Source organism: Astyanax mexicanus, chromosome 12, assembly GCF_023375975.1.
Source record: "Astyanax mexicanus isolate ESR-SI-001 chromosome 12, AstMex3_surface, whole genome shotgun sequence".
NCBI lineage: Eukaryota > Metazoa > Chordata > Actinopteri > Characiformes > Acestrorhamphidae > Astyanax > Astyanax mexicanus.
The window spans coordinates 32,656,842-32,676,155 of record NC_064419.1 but is presented as its reverse complement, the minus strand read 5'-3'; the positions used below and the strand labels follow the sequence as shown (position 1 = coordinate 32,676,155).

Below are 19,314 nucleotides of genomic sequence, written 5' to 3'. Positions count from 1 at the left end.
ATTTCTTATTCTTTCTCTTCTAATCTTTTACACACTTTCTTCCTGTTCTTTGTTAAGCTTGTGCCTAATTATTTCTTCTATCTCTTATTTTTGTTTCTTTCTTTTTTTGTTTCACTTTTCTGTCTTGTATCATTTTCTATTCTTTGTTTTATTATTTTTTCCTAGTCCGTGGCTGTGTTAGCTTGTGCCTACAGTTTTTTGTTGATGTTAGCTTGGGGCTAATGCGTTAGCTTGTGTGTAGAGTCATCTGTCAGTTTGAAGCTAGTGTGTTAGCTTGTGCCTAATTATTTCTCCTATCTTTGTTTTGTTAGCTTGATGCTAGTGTGTTAGCTTGTGTCTAACTGTCTCTTCTATCTTTTATTATGTTTATTCTTTCCTTTTTTGTTTCTCTCTCCCTTTTATGTTTCTTTTTTCCTTTTTTGTTGTCCCAATGCTAGTGTAATAATTTGTTGATGTTAGCTTGAGGCTAATTCTTTTTTCTACCTTTGTTTCTCTTATTCTTTCACACACTTTCTTTTTTTCCTTTTTTTATTTATTTTTTGTTGACTCAAGGCTAGTGTGTCAGCTTGCTGATGTTAGCTTGCGGCTAGTGTGTGTCATCCTGATGTAAGTGTTATCTTGAGGTAAGAATGTTATATCAATGTTAGACTGAAGCTTCTTTCTATCTTTTTTTATTTCTTTCCATCTCTTTTTAGTTAGCGTGTGGCTAGTGTGTTAGCTTGTGGTTAGATTGTTATCTCAGTCTATCGTCTTGCTGTTAGTGGAACAGTGAATTAAAGTTTGAACGTATATATACACACGCAAAGGTGTGAACAGGGGTAATTATCAGGCTTTTTTTCTTGCAGATAAAGTTTTTTATGAGAGTTTTTTGTTCTTTGTTTCATTATTTTTGCACAGTTTTTCCTCTCTTGTGTGCACGACTTGTGCATGACTGAACTCCATTGAGCTCCACGCAAATACACGACACACTCCCACTGTCTCCACTATATATAAAACCCTGACGTTCTCGATCCCGTCTGAGTGACGGTGAGTGGAGGCGGATCTTCTCTGATTCCGACAGAGAAGCTGGTTGATACAGACGTGATGAAAAATGGATGAGTTTCCACCTAGAGAACATCCTGTAGCAGGAGTGTGTGTGTGTGTGTGTGTGCACTGTTAGGATTAGGGTTTGAATCCCAGCTGTGCTCAATGTGGAGAACAACTGAGGTGAATACAAATAACATTTCTCTCTCTCTCTCTCTCTCTCTCTCTCTCTCTCCTATTTTCAATATTTTCCTTTCTTTCTTTCTTTCTTTATTAAGAGGGTGCAGCATTCATGGAAGCTCCAGTATAAACGTCCTCTGCCTAAACCTTTTGTAGACCTCCTGTGGAGGACTTCCTGTCTACTAATGACTTTGTGTGGAGGTTTAATCTCTGTTCTGCCACACTGTATTTTCTGCAATAACTCCGCTCATATTTCCTCTGACTCTACCCAGCTGCTTTCCCTGTTTGAGGGTTGGGCTTTTCTGTTTAACTGTATTCAGTGTTGAAGGCTGTAAGAGCAAGTTACCCTTTCTCTGCTGCTGAGAGTGGCTCTATATTGGCTAAATGCAGCCTTCAATAGCCTTTACTACTAAGGTTTAAGTCTTGAATTAGTAAACGATGCTGGATCCAGTTTCCAGTAGTGGATTATGTTCTTTTTGCAAGTTAAGGGAACAGTTAATGTAATTGTTTACTTGCTTAGTGTCGCACCTACCAAGAATTACAAAATCTGAGACTGGGTACTGGATTTCAAGGAATATAAAATCCAGATTATTGTTTGAGTAATGAGTTTTTTGTTTTGTTTTTAAAGCTTAAATAATTTAAAGAAACAAGCTGTAATGAAGGTGAGCGACTGTGTGAAATGGCTAGAGTCCAATATCCAAAAACTGGAGAAAGTTTTCTGCCCCAACTGGTCCTCCCTGGAAGCGAATCTTACACAGGTGGCCAGGTTGACACACAATGGCAAGAGAAGACATCAATGACTATTTATAAATAATTAAATTCCAAAATGCTTGTCTCTGCTATGCTAGTGGTGGTGGTAAATTGCCTTTGGTTAGCAAACCTTGCTGAAGCTCAGTGATTACCTGTTAAGCAGAAAAATAGGCAGAATAGCCAGAAAACACAGTTTCTCTGCTATTGTCTCCACCTAGCAACCCTCAGTGTAGAGAGAAGACTTGGAGAATGGAGATGAACAGATTCGACAGCTATAAATCACACAGATTTCCATGATGTACCACACAGTTCAAGTAAGAAAATACTGGCTAAAGCGCTGCAGACAAGAGTTATCGATGCTTTAACTCAGCATGTTTTCTTAATATCTGATGATACACCTTGATCATCTTGGTTTTACAGTATTAATGTGGGTATGTGTGTTGTTATTTTTCATTTCCATAGTTTTAATTCCATAGTGTAATTCTTTGGTTTTTAAATACCATTTTCTTCCATATCTGATTTTCTTTCTTTTTGCATCTTTTTTTATTTTCTTCATTCCTTCCCTATCTAATGAAGATTCCAAAGACCTCCAAACAGTGACGAGTTATTTAGAAAAAATCCTTAAACAGGTGGAGTGTCTTTACATTAGGTGAAGGTCTAAAAAATGTGCTTAGTGGTCATGCATCACTTTTTTAAACGTGGTGAACAGAATCTGCTCTTGATTTTACACACAAAAAAACATCTACAAAATTCTATCAATTAACTTGAAGAACACTTCAACCAGTAAAAGAACAACTGAATCAACTATAATGAGGCCTCTTAATTTAAAGAGTTATATATTTGACTCTATTATCTCTAGCTCCTCCTTTCCTAGGGCAGTCCTGATGAGAGCCAGTTTTATCATAACAATTTTGTAGGTCTTTGCAGCTGCAATTAAGGATACTTTTTCGAATTGACTGACCTTCATTTGTTAAAGTCATTTTTTTCTTAGTAGAGTAGTTCTTGCCATAATATGGATTAGAACATTACTTTTCATTGTAAAGTAACTCTACCTCTTCACAAATTTACAACTGATGCTCTCCAACACATTAAGAGACAAGAAATTAACTGTCTTGTCTCTAACTGGCAACCCGGAGTGTAGAGAGGGGACTTGGGGAATAGAGAGGAACAGATTTGGAGGCTACAAACCACACACATTTACATGATGTACCACACAGTTCAAGTAATACTGTCATACTTGTCATACTGGCTAAAGCTCAGCTGACAAGTGCAGGATGTTTTCTTAATATCTGATCATATACCATGATCATATTATGAGTTACTAGAGAAAATCTAATCCCTAATGGTCCTTTAAGTTATTTAAACTTACATAGATTAAGACCATCAGTTTCCTATAATTTTAGAAGTGTGTAACTGGCCTCGATCTGCTTTGGACGTATTGACTTCACTCACCACGCTCCAGCAGAGTGTACTGTGACGTGATTCATTACTATAACAGTATCATATAATCACGCTCGTCCCTGTCAGGTCCGTTAAAGCCAGCTGAGGTGAACGGGTTCGGAAAATAGAGTTGATTCAGGTCAGTCAATGACAATAAGCGTGTTACATGTACAGTGAGGTCAATGCGCTTGTTTTGATGGGATGCTGAGACTGAGCTACTGTCCAAAAAACAGGTCAATCAATCAATTAGCACGGCTCCACACAGCGCAGACTGGGTCGACAGAGTCCAGCCACAGAGCACAACACAGTGCCCACAAGATATCCCATAACCACACTGCGTGAAACCATGAGAAAAAGCCACTCATGTAGATAAAATTCTGATGAAACACTCAAAACAAGGTCATCTACTGACCTTCATCTTTTCCCAAAGAAATAAAAATAATAATAATAATAAAACTCCACAGAAAGCTGGACCACCGGAGCTTCTGCACACATGTGGAGCATCATCAGCCGACAAAACAGATCAATCAGCAGCGGATGGATCACATGACATCTCATAGCAAAACATGCATGTCCTTCAATCAGGAACCAATTCAGGGGTCAGTGCTGCTGTTCTGTGCTTATCTCAATTTATAACAATGCCACAAACGCTGTTATTTAACACAAAACCAGTAGGAATTACCAGTCTGAACTACAGCATTAGCAAAAATCTGGAGCCGCCAGACTAAATATGTGGTATTCACCATACTTCTTACATGTAACCAAATACAGAACCAGTCAAACTAGAGGCAGGTTTAGACACACTTTCTCATATTATGAAGGAACACATACGGAATCATGTAGTAACTTAAAAGTGTTACACAAACCAAAATACTCTGTGGATGAACATTTAGGTTCTCTTGTCTGTGGTGCACCGATCCTGTGCAACAGGGAAAACTCTTTCTCTTCCTTTCCTGGGGCGGTCCTGATGAGAGCCAGTTCCATCATAACGTTTTTGTCAGTCTTTGCAGCTGCACTGACTGACCTTCATTTGTTAAAGTAATTTTTTATTGTTTGTCATCTTTACTTAGTTGAGTATTTCTTGCCATAATATGGATTAAAACATTACTCAAATAGGGTTATTCACTGTATACCACCAACTCTACCTGTTCACAACTTTACAACTGATGCTCTCAAACACATTAAGTGTCAGGATAGACCAGGCAGGGAGTCGGGGAGGCGGACGCAAGTGCAGGTAAGGGCGTAAGAAATAATAATTTATTAAATAAATAACAAAGAAACAAACAAACAAAGAACAAGAACAAACCAAAACAAACAGGGTGTAACGATAACATAAAACAAACAGGGAGGCTAAACAAGGAGCGAACTAATAACTGAACTAGATAAACAAAACAAGGAAATAAACAAGGGGCTGGAACATAACAAAAGATCAATGAGAAATAAACAAGACTAAAACAGAGCTAAACAGAGCAGGGATGTATACAAGGAAATATACAAAGAACAAAGGACTAGGGCTATGGATGTGAAAAGAAAGAAATGCGGAGAGACAAACGACAGGACTTGGTGCAAAGACCGACAGCAAACACTGACACAGAGGGACTATTTAACACATATGGGAAGTGGAAACACCTGGGGCTAGGGGGCAGAGCTACAAATTGACACAGGTGTAAAACTACTGAGACAGAACACAGGGGCACAGGTCACGTGGAACACACACAGGCAAGAGGACAGACAGGAAACAGGGCAGGACATGACATTAAGAGAGCAAGAAATTCAAGTAAATAACTGGAAAATATTAACTGAAAGCCATTCCAGGTGACTCTACAGCTCATAAAGCTGACTGAGAAAATCCAGGCACATATGTGCATTGAATTTAAGGGGGGGGGGGGGCCCAAACTTTCGACTGGTACTGTATTTTAAAACATATTCAATTCCATTTAAAAGCTTGAAGTCAGTCCTTTTGAACATATCAATTAGGAATTCACCAAATATTCAGCAGCTTAAGTTATTTGGCTGAATAAAAATGTAAAAATGGCAAAAAAAATAACTGTCTCTGTTCAGCCAAATAAATGTGAAGAGTCAGAATAATTTACACTAAATAATATTTTGCTTTGCTCAGTAAATATATTTTTTAAACAGTTTTTTCATGCTGTTTTTATGCTTTATTTTAATTTATTTATTTTATTGTTCTCAAATTCCAGGGTTTTTTATTTGAAATGAAGTTTCAGCACAGTGGTGTTAAATAAAACAATATCGAGACACAGAAAGCCACAGTAAATCACACATGACTTGAAATTCACACACTAAAAGGCAGCAAGTCTTTTGATAAACAATAAACAACAAATGCTACATTACTTCAGCTAAAATTACTATCCTAGTCCTGTACAGCCTGTAACTCTCAGGTGGAAACAAACAGGTTCCTAAAGGGAAGTAAACAGATATCAACCGGCCATTGGGTAAGTGGATCTGTCACTGTTAAAAAAAAAAAATCATAAAGAAAACACTGAATTTCTTATTCTTAAAAAAAAAAAGTTTTTTACTCATCTGTCAAACACTATTAATGTGTCAATCAAAATGTCAGAGTTGTCACACATAGATGAGTGATGGACAAATAATAACATAATTATCTAGAATGAAGGTCTAATAACATTAATATCCCGAGTGAAGTTCTAACAACATTTATCACATCATCATTATTAAATATTCATTACACTACAATAAGCTTTAATATTTTTATTTAAAAAAAAAATATATATATTTTTTTTTTTTTGAGGAAATTGCAAATTCTGAGAACTTTGAAGAAACCTGAATTGAAAGTGAATTTTGAATAATGTTAACATTCACAAATTGAAATTGAAATTATAATATTAGAATCTACAATTACATTTTTAATAATATTAATATCCATAATGAAGTTCTAATAGCAATAAGAGCTAATTTTGTAATACAGTACTATACTTATGCAATAAGTGTTTTATTATGTAAGGTATTTATTATGAAATCATCCGCATATCTTCAAATAATTGGTTTAACACTACAATAAGATTTTAGATTAATTCTTTTAAAACGTAAAATACTAAAAAAAAAAAATTGAACAACCAAACTTCTAAAAAAAAAACATGTAAACATTTTAATATCCAGAATGAAGCTCTAATAACATTAGTATCAAAGATATAATTGAAAAATGTTAATATCCAGTATGAAATTCTCTGTTTTATCAGTGATCAATATTTGTAGAATTATTTTAACCCCTTAACAAGCCAGAATTTTTGTCAATTTTCTGCCTGACGTTACACCACTAAGTCTTATGATAAAATTGTTTCTATTTAAGCATTACATAAAAAGCGTTTATGTTTGATAAGAAACATTACAGAAAAATGTAATTGTAACTGTAATAAAAAATATAAAAACATATTTGAGTAAATCTGCTAATCTGTCAAAATATAATGAATAAAATCATAAAATTGGCTCTTTCCTTAACTGCATTTTAAAATCAATATATTCCTGAATACAAATTAAACAGTTCATGTCCTTCAAACCTTTAGTTTTGTTACGTTTGTCTTGTTTTTTACGTCTATTTTCTATTTTCCTGTTACTGATCTAGAATTATTAAGTAGAGTGGAGAGAAAATTGGCAGCTACTCCAAGTGACCTCTAGGAGATTTCTACATTTCAGAATGTAAATAATGTTTTTTTACTGCAAAAAAAGGGTTTTGTATTATCTACACCTGTAGCCTGTATACAGGACAAGGCAATTACCACTAAAAAACGTTTATAATATTTTTACTTTTTGAAAGAATTAGCTAATTTTTGCTAAAGAAAATTGAGAATTTTAAAGAAACTTGTACATTTGATGAAATACTACAGCAATACTCCACATGCACTGATGCTCTGTTCCCTCCAGCAGTGAATGAAGCTCATCAGCCCTGCCGAGTCCTACCTTCACTCAGGCCCATGTTGATGCTCCAGTAGCTCTGCAGGCACTGCAGCTCCTTCTTCATGCCCCTCTTACAGCGGCAGTCGTACAGCGGGCTCACCTGCAGAACCTCCAGAGCGGCCTGGCACTCCTTATTAGCCAGCATGGTGTTCCAGTCTTTCCCCACCAGACACTGCCTCATGATGCGGTACCGAGAGCTACACTGCGGGTTCTGGTTACAGACCTCACTGGCCTTTACACAGTCCACCCAGTCCTGAGACCCCGACGCGGACAGAGCCGAGGATTTGCACATGCTGACCACCAGCTCATCTACAGGAGAGAGGAGAAGACCCCGTTAATACAGTATTTACCTCACGCTTCCACTTTAATACACACACTTTAATACAAACACTTACTTCCTGCTTCCAGCTGCAGACCAGAGAGAACGCAGAGGTTGTAGGTGTTTCTAATCAAGTGGCCGGTGAGAACGCAGAAATTATAGGTGTTTCTAATAAAGTGGCCGGTGAGAACTCAGAGGTTATAGGTGTTTCTAATAAAGTGGCCGGTGAGAACGCAGAGGTTGTAGGTGTTTCTAATAAAGTGGCCGGTGAGAACGCAGAGGTTATAGGTGTTTCTAATAAAGTGGCCGGTGAGAACGCAGAGGTTGTAGGTGTTTCTAATAAAGTTGCCAGTGAAAAAGAATAGGTTGTAGGTGTTTCTCATAAAGTGGCCAGAGAGAACACAGAGGTTGTAGGTGTTTCTAATAAAGTGGCCAGTGGAAAAAGATAGGTTGGAGGTGTTTCTAATAAAGTGGCCAGTGACAAAGGGATAGGAAGTTGGTGTTTCTAATAAAGTGGCCAGTGAGTGAACACACACATTGTAGGGGGGTTCTAATAAAGTTGCCAGTAAAAAAGGGTACGTTGAAGGTGTTTCTAATAAAGTGGCCAGTGAGTGAAAACACACATTGTAGAGGTTTCTAATAAAGTGGCCAGTAAGAAAGCAGTGGTTGTAGGTGTTTCTGATAAAGTGGCCAGTAATTAGGGATAGGTTGTAGGTGTTTCTAATAAAGTGGCCAGTGAGTGAAAACACATTGTAGGTGTTTCTAATTAAGGGGCCAGTGACAAAAGGATAGGTTGTAGGTGTTTCTAATAAAGTGGCCAATGAGTGAAAACACACATTTTAGGGGGTTCTCATAAAGTGGCCAGTGATAATGCATAGGTTGTAGGTGTTTCTAATAAAGTGACCAGTATAAAAGAATAGGTCGTAGGTGTTTCTAATAAAGTGGCCAGTGAGAATGCAGAGATTGTAGGTGTTTCTCATGAAGTGGCCAATGCTTGAAAACAAACATTGTATGTGTTTCTTATAAAGGGGACAGTGAAAAGGGATAGGTTGTAGGTATTTCTAATAAACTGGCCAGTGATTTGATGCACAAGTAATATGGCCATTGTATTAAAACTACCTTCATTGTGTGTTTCCTCACTGGCCACTTTATTAGAAACACCCACCCCTTGTGTTTCCACTGAACGACCTTTTTATTAGAAACCCCTTCTTGTTCCACTAACTGGTCACTTCATTAGGAACTCCTACTCCGGCTAGGAACTAAGCCGGCAACTTTATGAAAAAACCCACTACCTTGTGCTTTCACTCACTGGCCACTTTATTAGAAACCCCTCCTTCCTTCTTCCTTCATTAATTGGCAACTTTAATAATAGAAACCCCTCTTCCCTTTTTTTTCACTAACTGGCCACTTTATTAGATACCCCTCCTCTCTTCTTCTTCCAATAACTGGCCACTTTATTAGAAACCCCTTCTCTCTTGTGCTTACACTCACTGACCACTTGAAAAAACTTGAGATTTTTCACTGGACACTTTCATCTGAAGCCCTTATATATTTATTTTTTAATTAATCTAGAAACTCCTATTCAATTGCGCTTCCACTCACTGGCCACTTTATTAGAAACCCCTACCCTCTTGTTCTGAGATGCATCAGGGGGTTCAATGCATCAATGCATTGCTCAGAAACCATAGTCAATAATTGGCCAATTTAAAAAGTGGGCAAACCCAATACATTCATACATTCAGTTCAGTAGGTGCTACTTTAAGTTAAAGCTACTTTTGCTTTAATCATGGGTGGATCTAATGAAGATCACACCACATATTCATCATTTGCAAATCAATATCCACAATCACTTATCGAGTTATCATTTATCACAATATAGAACACAGAGGCACAATGTTCCTTGTTGGCTGGCGCGTTCCTCCACTGCGGCGCGTAGGAACAAAGCCTCTTCAGCTCACAGTGAAGTGCGTCGCGCCATGAGAAAGCCATTCTGAGCAATTAAAAAGTGCTGATATCTCTCCAATGACTCAGATGGGCGACGGGGTGCCGTTTGAAAAGGCTCGGAGCCAGCAGCGGAGTGCAGATCGGCGAGCGGCCGCTAAAGTGGAAATCATTTTTATGACTCAGACAGATTGCTGACGACAGGCCCGAGCGGCGTCCGGCCAACACAACGGCGTGTCCACAAGCCCCCAATGTCACATCCATCAGGACCACAGAACAATCACCACCCTGAGTCACCCTGCAGACTTGTGTGCACGAGAGCATATGTGTGTGTGTGCGTGTGTGTGTGCTTGTGTACTTGTGACACAAGGCGAGAGAGCGCGCACTTCATCATTAGCACTCTCAGAACAAGTGGTTTGGATAGTGCTCCAGACTTTTTTGTCACTCTGGTGAACGGACTTCTGAGTGCTGAGAGCAGTGGAGATCTGCGCAGGCCGTCTGCTTACTCTGAGTTTTTATTAGTTCCATTCACTGATGCTGCATGAGGACGTCTTGGGTGATAAATACGGCTCGTTTGGAGGAGCTGAATATTTCATCTCTGGCTTGTAAAGCAGGGAAAAAGGTAACGGGAGGGAATGAGGCACTAGTGACACCTACAGGTCTGAGCTAGAACAATGCATGCTGGGATTGGATGCTGGATTTAGAGCTTTAAAGCAGGAGCTGTGAGTCGTATAATATAGAAAAAATAACAGAATGACACAGGCGAGAGCTAGAATTACATAAAATAAAATATATGTTGACATAAGTATGCTACAGGTAGATAAATAATGGATCTAAATGGATATAAATGAAGCAAAGCTGGCATTAGCTTTCAGTGCTTCAGACAAAAGCACGTCTTATACTGTATAGTGCAAGTATATTACAAGGGCTAGAATTACAGAACATAGATACATATAGATGCAGATATAGACGATGACATAAGTATACAGTATTACAGGTGTATAGATAATGGATCTAAATGGATCTAAATGATAGTCTTTTCAAACAAGGACAAGGAGAAGCAGCACCTCTTATGTATAGCACAACAAGTATAGTATAATAGCTAGGATTACATATATTTTCTGAATCAGTTTCTCTGATTTTGCTATTTATAGATATATGTTTGAGTAAAATGAACATTAATGAATGTTATTTTATTCTATAAACTACAGACAACATTTCTCCCAAATAACAAATAAAAATATGGTCATTTAAAGCATTTATTTGTAGAAAATGAGACTGAAAAAAAAGACACAGAGCTTTCAGACCTCAAATAATAAAGCAAAGAAGACAAGTTCATATTCATAAAGTTTTAAGACTTCATAAATCAATATTTGGTGGAATAACCCTGTTTTTTTTTAATCACAGTTTTCATGCATCTTGGCATGTTCTCCTCCACCAGTCTTACACACTGCTTTTGGATAACTATATGCCTTTACTCCTGGTGCAAAAATTCAAGCGGTTCAGCTTGGTTTGATGGCTTGTGATCATCCGGGGTTAGCATCTTCCTCATGATTATATTCCAGAGGTTTTCAATTTGGTGAAATCAAAGCAACTCATTATTTTTAAATGTTCTTATATATTTTTTCCAGAGCTGTAGATGTAAATGATGGCATAAAGATATGTTACAGGTGGATAGATAATGGGTTTAAATAGATAAGAATGAAACAGTGCTAGATATGCTTAGTCTCTTCTAACAAGGACAAGGATAAGCAAGTCTTATAAATAGTACGTAAGTATATTACAAGGGCTAGAATTACAGAATATATAGATAGACATATAGATGATGGCATAAGTATATTACAGGTGGATAGATAATGGACCTAAATGGATAGAAATTAAACAATGCTGGCATTTGCTTAGTGCTTCAGACAAGGACAAGGAGCTGCAAGTCTTATATATATTTATATATATATATAATATAAGCAGAGTACAAGGGTTAGAATTACAGAATATAAATACAGATATAGATGATGGCATGAGGATTTTACTATTATTAAGTGGATAGATATATATTACAGGAATAGATACAATAATATCTAAAAGCAATGTTAGGATTGGCTTTAGCACTTTAAAGCAGGAGTTGTGAGACTAATTAATAATAATATAGTAAAAATAACACAAGCGAAGGCTAGAATTACAGAAAATATAATATATGTTGTCATAAGTACATTACAGGTGGTTTAATTACTGGATAAATAGATAGAAGGCTTAGTGCTTCAAACAAGGACAAGAAGCTGCAGGTCTTATATAGTACACGAGCTAGAATTGCATAGTATATAGATACATATATCACAATATATTGCAATACTGTAAGCAAGGCAATATACTGAGATGGTTTAAGTAACAGTTTTGGGAGACTTTTAGTATAAAACAAAATTAGAACAAGCAGAACAGTGGGATCTTATGGCAAAGTACAGAATACTGCAATACGTATATAATAATCATATATAGTGCCAATCAAAAGTTTGGATACACCTTTTCATTCAATGTTCTTTAGTGATTTAAAAAAGATATTTAAGATGGCTTATAAACATATGGAATTACATGAATTATATCCCTAGTAAACCACTGGGCCTGTTACGATAATTACGTTCGGTACCACTTTATAATAAGACTACCTTTATAAAGGGTATATAAATGGCTTACAATTAGATTATTAATGTTTAATAATTAGGTTGTAAATGCCTTAAAATAATCAGTTATAACACATATGTAGTATGTATTCCACTTATGTGTTATAACTGATTATTAATGATTTTAAGGCATTTACAAACCTAGTTATTAACCATTAATAAACTAATTGTAAACCATTTATAAACCCTTTATAAAGGTAGTCTTATTATAAAGTGGTACCGAACGTAATTATCGTAACAGGCCCAGGTCTTATTTTAACGTGGTACCACATTATCTTATCTGTACCACTTATTGTACAATACATGTACCTGACCTCAACAATATTTGATAATAGTGATATCTAACGTCTATTATTGTGTTTATTTATATGTTTGCTCATTTATATAAAAGTAAGCAGGGTATTTTAGCCGGTCATGTTTCAATAACTGTGACTCCATACACACAGTGTGGACTCCAGTAGGTGAAGAAAAATAGTATATATTTCCCAATATATGATTAATTACACGTTTGCTGTACTTAAAAGAGGTATTATAGCAGGGGTCCTCAAACTTTTAAACTAAAGGGCCAGCTCACTGTTCTTCAGTCTTCTGGGGGGCCGGACTAAAAATAAACATTAAAAACTATTTATCATGTGATACTGGTTGCATAATATATGCTATATGTGTAATTCACAATGCAGACATTTTAATGATTTATTAAGTAATAATTTCCATTATCCTACCTCATACAGTGCTTTTCCATAAGTTAATGTGAACTGTGAGCCTGCTTCTGGCTGACAAGACTGTCAATGTCAGGTTCCATGTTTGTTACTCTGTGTAGTGGGAAAATGGCAGAAATTTTTCTCCTTCACATGTTTAAGGAGGAGACCCAGTTTTACTTCAAAGCGCACCATCCGTGGTAACACTCACTAATTTAGCCCAGTCCAGATCTAAATCCGCCACCGTTTGGTGAACTTTCCTGTAGATGTCCTCTCCTGTTGTCGTTCCCTTGATGCTTTGTAGTCCAGCAAGCTCCTCTGTGACTTCGAACTTATCATTAGTTCCGCGGATGAAAATCAACAGTTGCGCCGTGTCACGCATACGTTGCTTTTGTCAAGAGCCAGTGAAAAGGAGCAAAGTCTTTTTGTCTGAGTTTGCAGTTGAAGGTGCAAATTGTCGCCCATTTCTTCTACTCTCCGTGTAACTGTGGGTGCGGATAGACTCACCGCGCTGAACAGGTCCGCCTTTTCTGGGCACATCTCCTTGACAACCGCCACCAGGCACTGTTTTACAAACTCTCCGTCGGTGAACGGCTTTCCACTGCTAGCTATTAGCTTGGCCACTTGAACGCTAGCTCGAACTGATGATATATTTAGGTGTTTTTGCTTTATAAAAGAATTTTGCTGAGTCTCCAACACATGTTTCAGTTTTGCTATTTTGTCTGTCCTCACCTGCCCCGTCAGACAGCCGAACTTGTCTTTATGGCGCGATTCATAATGGCGGCGCAGGTTGTATTCCTTAAACACGGCGACTGACTCCTGGCATATGAGACAAACAGCCTTTTCTTTACATTGCACAAAAAGGTAGTCAGAGGTCCACTGTTGATTAAATACCCTGCACTCAGAGTCGATTTTCTTTTCCTCGACATTCCGTCAGATGTGAGTCTCAGAGCTCATGCGAACAGCACAGAGCGAGTGGTAGTATGTTGTCTGATTACCGTGGGAAATAGCCTTCTGTTTTTTTTCATCTGTCTACGGAGACACTCGATGGCCAATTGTCATTTTTTTTACTGTTTTTTCCCCCCGTATAGCTAATGCTGCTTGCGTGAGGGGCCAGGGAGCAGGTACTGCTGTTGGAGCTAAAGGGGCCGGTCAAATGAGCGCAGGGGGCCGTATGCGGCCCGCGGGCCGTAGTTTGAGGACCCCTGTATTATAGCTTTGTTATTCCAATTACGTGATTATCGATATGTCAGTAGAATGTTATGGTCTTAAATATTGTATCGAGTCAGGCCTAGCTCTCACATTTATTCATCATGAAAACACAAGAGAATGCAACCAGGGTGTAACTCCATCACCAAAGCAAAGGTGGTTTTACTGGAGAATCGAAATTGTATAGCAAGTGTATACGTTTTTATATTTTTAATTCAGTATTAATATACAATAATAAACAAATATTATTAAAAAACAATGGACGTGAAGGGGTGTGACTCAGGATATAAATCACAGATATGTTCACACCATGTTCATTACCAGCCAGTATATATATAAAATAATCTATAATACATATGTAACACAATATATAACATATAAAAAGAGGAAACTCTCTTAGATTTGTCCACATACAGCTCTGGAAAAAATAAAAGACCACTTAAAAACGATGAGTTCCTTTGATTTTATCAAATTGAAAACCTCTGGAATATAATCAAGAGAAAGATGGATGATCACAAGCCGTCAAACCAAACTGAACTGCTTAAAATTTTTGCACCAGGTGTTAAGGCATAAAGTTATCCAAAAGCAGTGTGTAAGACTGGTGAAGGAGAACATGCCAAGATGCATGCAAACTGTGATTAAAAAACACCAGGGTTAATTTCTGAACTCTTAAAACTTTATGAATATGAACGTGTCTTTAAAATTATTATTTGAGGTCTGAAAGCTCTGCATCTTTTTTTTTTGTTATTCAGGTATTTCTCATTTTCTGCAAATAAATGCTGTAAATGACAATATTTATATTTGGAATACCTATGAAAACCTATAAACAGCAAAATCAGAGAAACGGATTCAGAAACTGAAGTGGTCTCTTATTTTTTACAGAGCTGTATATAATTTAATATAATATAATAATTTAATGCTTTTTTAAAAGACAATAATATCGTTTATCACAATAATTTCTGGCATGATATATCTCCCACTAAAAATACTTATTGTAACAGGCCTATCCTCCATATTCATTCATCATAAAAACACAAGAAATAATTTGGAATGAGTTTGTTTACTTATACTGTAATTTATTTAGTTTAAAGTATTTTTTTGCGGAACTCTCATAGTGCAAAATTCTCTTAGTGCTAAAAATTAGAACAAGCAAAACAGTGGAATCTAATGACAGATTGCAATATACTGCAATATTAAATATTATATACAGTGCCAATCAAGACCCCGGCAGACCCCCAGCAAGTAAGGTCCTTAACTCCCGCTAATACTGAACTGCAGAAACTCAAGTGTGTGAGCGTGATGAGACAGACATCTCATCTCAGACTGTCCACGCTTCACATTCTCCTTCTCCTGTACTGTACCAGCAGCACTGCAGCAGCATCACTCTATCTCTCTCTCTCTCTTTCTCTCTCTCTCTTTCCATCCACAGGGTGACCTTCATCACTCTCACCTTCAGACGAGCACAAAGACGAGCCCGTCTAACACACACTCTTCCTCCCGCACATCAGCAGACCGGTCTGTGAGCTTCGCTTCAGTGCAGAGCTTCTGTTTCTGACGCTTTTTGTGCTTCTTTTATCCAACTTTTTTCTTTCTTTTATTCAGAAGACATGAGGTTTTATCTGCTGAACTTTTTTTTCCAGTGCATGGTAATATTTCTAATACAGTATTTCAGTGTACTGGCTTCCCTAATGCTAAAACAGCCAATGTGCCCCGAGGTACAGCAGGTACGCTTGGGTACCGGATGCCAAATGCCATCACATTATTCCTTTGCACAGTGCCAATGTGTGCCAGCACAGACTACACAGAGCCATTTTTATGACCATGCCAAATTGCACCACATTGGAGCGCAATGGTCTGGGTACAGACGCTGCAATATAACTACACACAGGCAAAGCTGATCGTTAAATATGTGCACTGGCAATTCCAACGGACGTGCCAGTAAATGATGCCGTTGTGTGCCAATGCATGGCAAATGTAAACGAAAAACTAAAGCATTTTTGTATCATCTTGCTTACAAATGCAATGCCAGAGCCATTGCATGGCAAAGGTGCATCAATTTTTTTTTTTAAATTTTAATCATTTTTCTGTCACATTTGATGCACGATGAGAGTTTGTTAAATATGTACATTTGTACAATGCCAACAGCCATTGACAAAAAAAAAGGCTCTCCATACCATAATAATAATACTACTGGACTGCAAGGGACACTTGCAATACACACTGGCAATGCCAATGATGGTGCCACTCAATAGTATCCCATGTTCCTTGTATGCCACTGCCTGCATGGCAAATGTGAAGCACAAGACGATGCTGCACTTTTGTGCCACATTGATGCATAACACAGTGCTCATAGGGGCACTAGGATCCATGCAACACACTGGCAATGCCAATTACGGTGCCAGTCATGCCAGTCAGTACAGTTCCCTGGAAGCCAATGCATGTATATGCCAAAAGATGATGCACTTTTTTTTTCTTCATGCCAAATGCCAACTGAGAGTACAATACTGGACTGCAAGAGACACTACTGACAATGCCAATATTGGTGCCAATTAATACTACCTGTGTATGCCAGTGGTTGAATGGTAACTGTGAGCCAAACAAAGATGATGCACTTTCATGCCACCCTGAGAGTATAATACAGAACTTCAATCGACACTCCAGTCAAAACGACACACTGACAATGCCAATGTTGGTGCCACTGAATACAGTGACTCTTATGCCAAAGGAAATGATGCACTTTCGTGCCACTGTGAGGCCAAATGCTGCCAATCGAGAGCCAGTAATGCAAAGAGTGCACAATGGCAAAGATGCCTCATCTGATTCCCAATGTGACCAGATTGTTGGTCAGTGCAAGGGAGACTAGAGTCAGTGCAACACACCAGCAATGCCAGTGCCAGTGCCACTCAATCCAGTCCCTTTATGCCAGTGCATGCATAACAAATGTGAAGCAACAGAAGACAATGCACTTTCATGTCATCCTGATGCCAAATGCCAGCTGGAAGCCTATAATCCAACAGGGCACAATGGCAAAGGTGTCTCATTTGATGACTAATGAGATCATACTGTTGACCAGTGGTGCCCACACTGCCAGTGCCAGTATGCTAACACACAAATTTGTAATATAAATGCCTAATGCCAACTACAGACGTCTGAGTAGTCAACTCAGCAATAAAGAGGCTCTACGGTCAGTGCAACACATCGGCAATGCCAATGATGGTGCCATTGCCTTTTTTATGTCAATGCATGCATGGCAAATATGAGCCAAATAAAGATGATGCGGTTCCATGCCACCCTGATGCCAAATGGGAACAAAAGAGAGCAAAATAGTGAACTTCAAGGGACATATTGGTCATTGGCAATCTGCAATACCACTCAATACAGTGCCTAGTATGCCAATGCACGCACAGCAAATTTGATCCAAAGGAATATGATGATGCACTTTTGTGCCACTCTGATGCCAACTGCAAACTGAGTGCATAATACTGAACTGCAAGGGACACTTCGGTCAATCTAATACACCAGCAATGCCAATGCATCGCAACTGCGAGCCAAAAGAAAATGCCCTTTCATGCCAGCCTGATGTTTTAAATACCAACTGAAAGCCAATAATGCACCACAAGTGTGCTAATACACATATTTGCACTATATAACGTATATATGCCACCATATGCCACATGCGAACACGTTGGCACAGACCTCCATCCACTTCTGGTGCTTCTATCAGCATCATTGCACACTGAATGCAAACGCACCATAATGAGCCATTAAAGCCGCTCGCGAGCTGCTGCTTCAGAACTTGTTGGATGCATGTGCGTCCCCAGGGGGGAATATAGGCGTGCAGGCGCGTGCACGCGCAAAACTTACCCAAAAGCAGCAGGAAGCCGTATATATGCACGTGCATGATGCTTTTTCTTCTCTGGCGCGCTGCTGCTGCTACTGCTGCTGTTTATTATTCCTCCTTCTCTCACGAGCTTCTTTTAATGCCCTCCTTTCTTACTAAAGATGCCCAAACGCGCGAGCGCCCTGCTGCATCCTCGCCGCGCGCTCCATGCCAGGTAAATCCAAAGGTACGGAAAAAAACTTCCCAGTTCCCCAATTCCGCCCTCAGAGCAGCAAAAACAGCAGGAAAGTCGCGGGAAAAGCGCCGCGCGCGGGAGGGTGGCTGCTCGGAGGTCCTCTGTGGTGGTACTGCTGCTGCTGCTGCGCGCGCCGATCCAGGCGCATCACCAGCGCTGCTGCGGAGCCGCTCGCGCTACAAGAGGACGAGGAGGAAGAGCGGGATGGAGAGCGCGCGAGGAGGAAGAAGAGGAGGAGGAGGTGGGCTCATTCCAGCGCGCGCCTCGCAGGAGCCCCGAGAGCCGTGAGAGGGACGGACGGAGCGCGAGCGCAAACTTCAGCGAGCGCCGAGAAAAGCTCGTGAGCGCGCACGCTGGAGAGAGAGGGCTGAAAAATGTCCGTGAAGCGCGCACGCACTGTTTGTGTGTGTGTGTGTGTGTGTGTGTGTATGTGAGAGAGAGAGAGAGAGAGAGAGAGAGAGAGAGAGAGAGAGAGATGAAGAAAACAATATAGTTTGTGAGCGCACGAGAGACGCTGCAGCTGAGTCACGCGGATAGACGAACAGAGAAGGGGTAAAGGGGTGGGGGGGTGTTGGAGGGCACTCAGGGGTGGGAGGGTGGTGTACAGGATGCAGTGTGTGCGTGTTTGTGACCTCAGAATAAAAGAACAGTCGAGAATGTGTGTGTGTGTGTGTGTGTGTGTGCCACTGTATGTTTAGCAGTGTATTCAAATAAATATAAAACCTCTCTAAGCCGGTCGTTCCAGTGTAACGCAGATCTCCTCACGAAACGAAATGATTCCTGTAAAACAATGAAAAACACAGTTTTTCCATAATTATGCAGTGTAACATCATATTATCTGTGCAGTGTAACACTTTTCTCTCTTAATTATGCAGTGTAACATCATACTATCTTTGCAGTGTAACACTTTTCTCTCATAATTATGCCGTGTAACATTGTATTATCTATGCAGTGTAACACTTTTCTCTCCTAATTATGCAGTGTAACATCATATTATCTATGCAGTGTAACACTTTTCTCTCCTAATTATGCAGTGTAACATCATATTATCTATGCATTGTAACACT

The 19,314-nt window shown here is 38.9% G+C and overlaps 1 protein-coding gene across 1 annotated transcript in view; it reads right to left on the bottom strand.

Annotated features, from left to right (window-relative positions):
- The window catches only part of gfra2a (GDNF family receptor alpha 2a), a 158,735-nt gene extending 139,987 nt beyond the window's left edge, over window positions 1-18,748 (bottom strand). The window contains exons 1-2 of the mRNA XM_022670471.2: window positions 18,036-18,748; window positions 7,333-7,638 (exon numbers count right to left, since the gene is read on the bottom strand). Of these exons, the coding sequence (XP_022526192.2) occupies window positions 7,333-7,638; window positions 18,036-18,072 (343 nt within the window). The 5' untranslated portion in view covers window positions 18,073-18,748. The remainder of the gene's footprint in view (window positions 1-7,332; window positions 7,639-18,035) is intronic.
- Window positions 18,749-19,314: the final 566 nt, after the last annotated feature.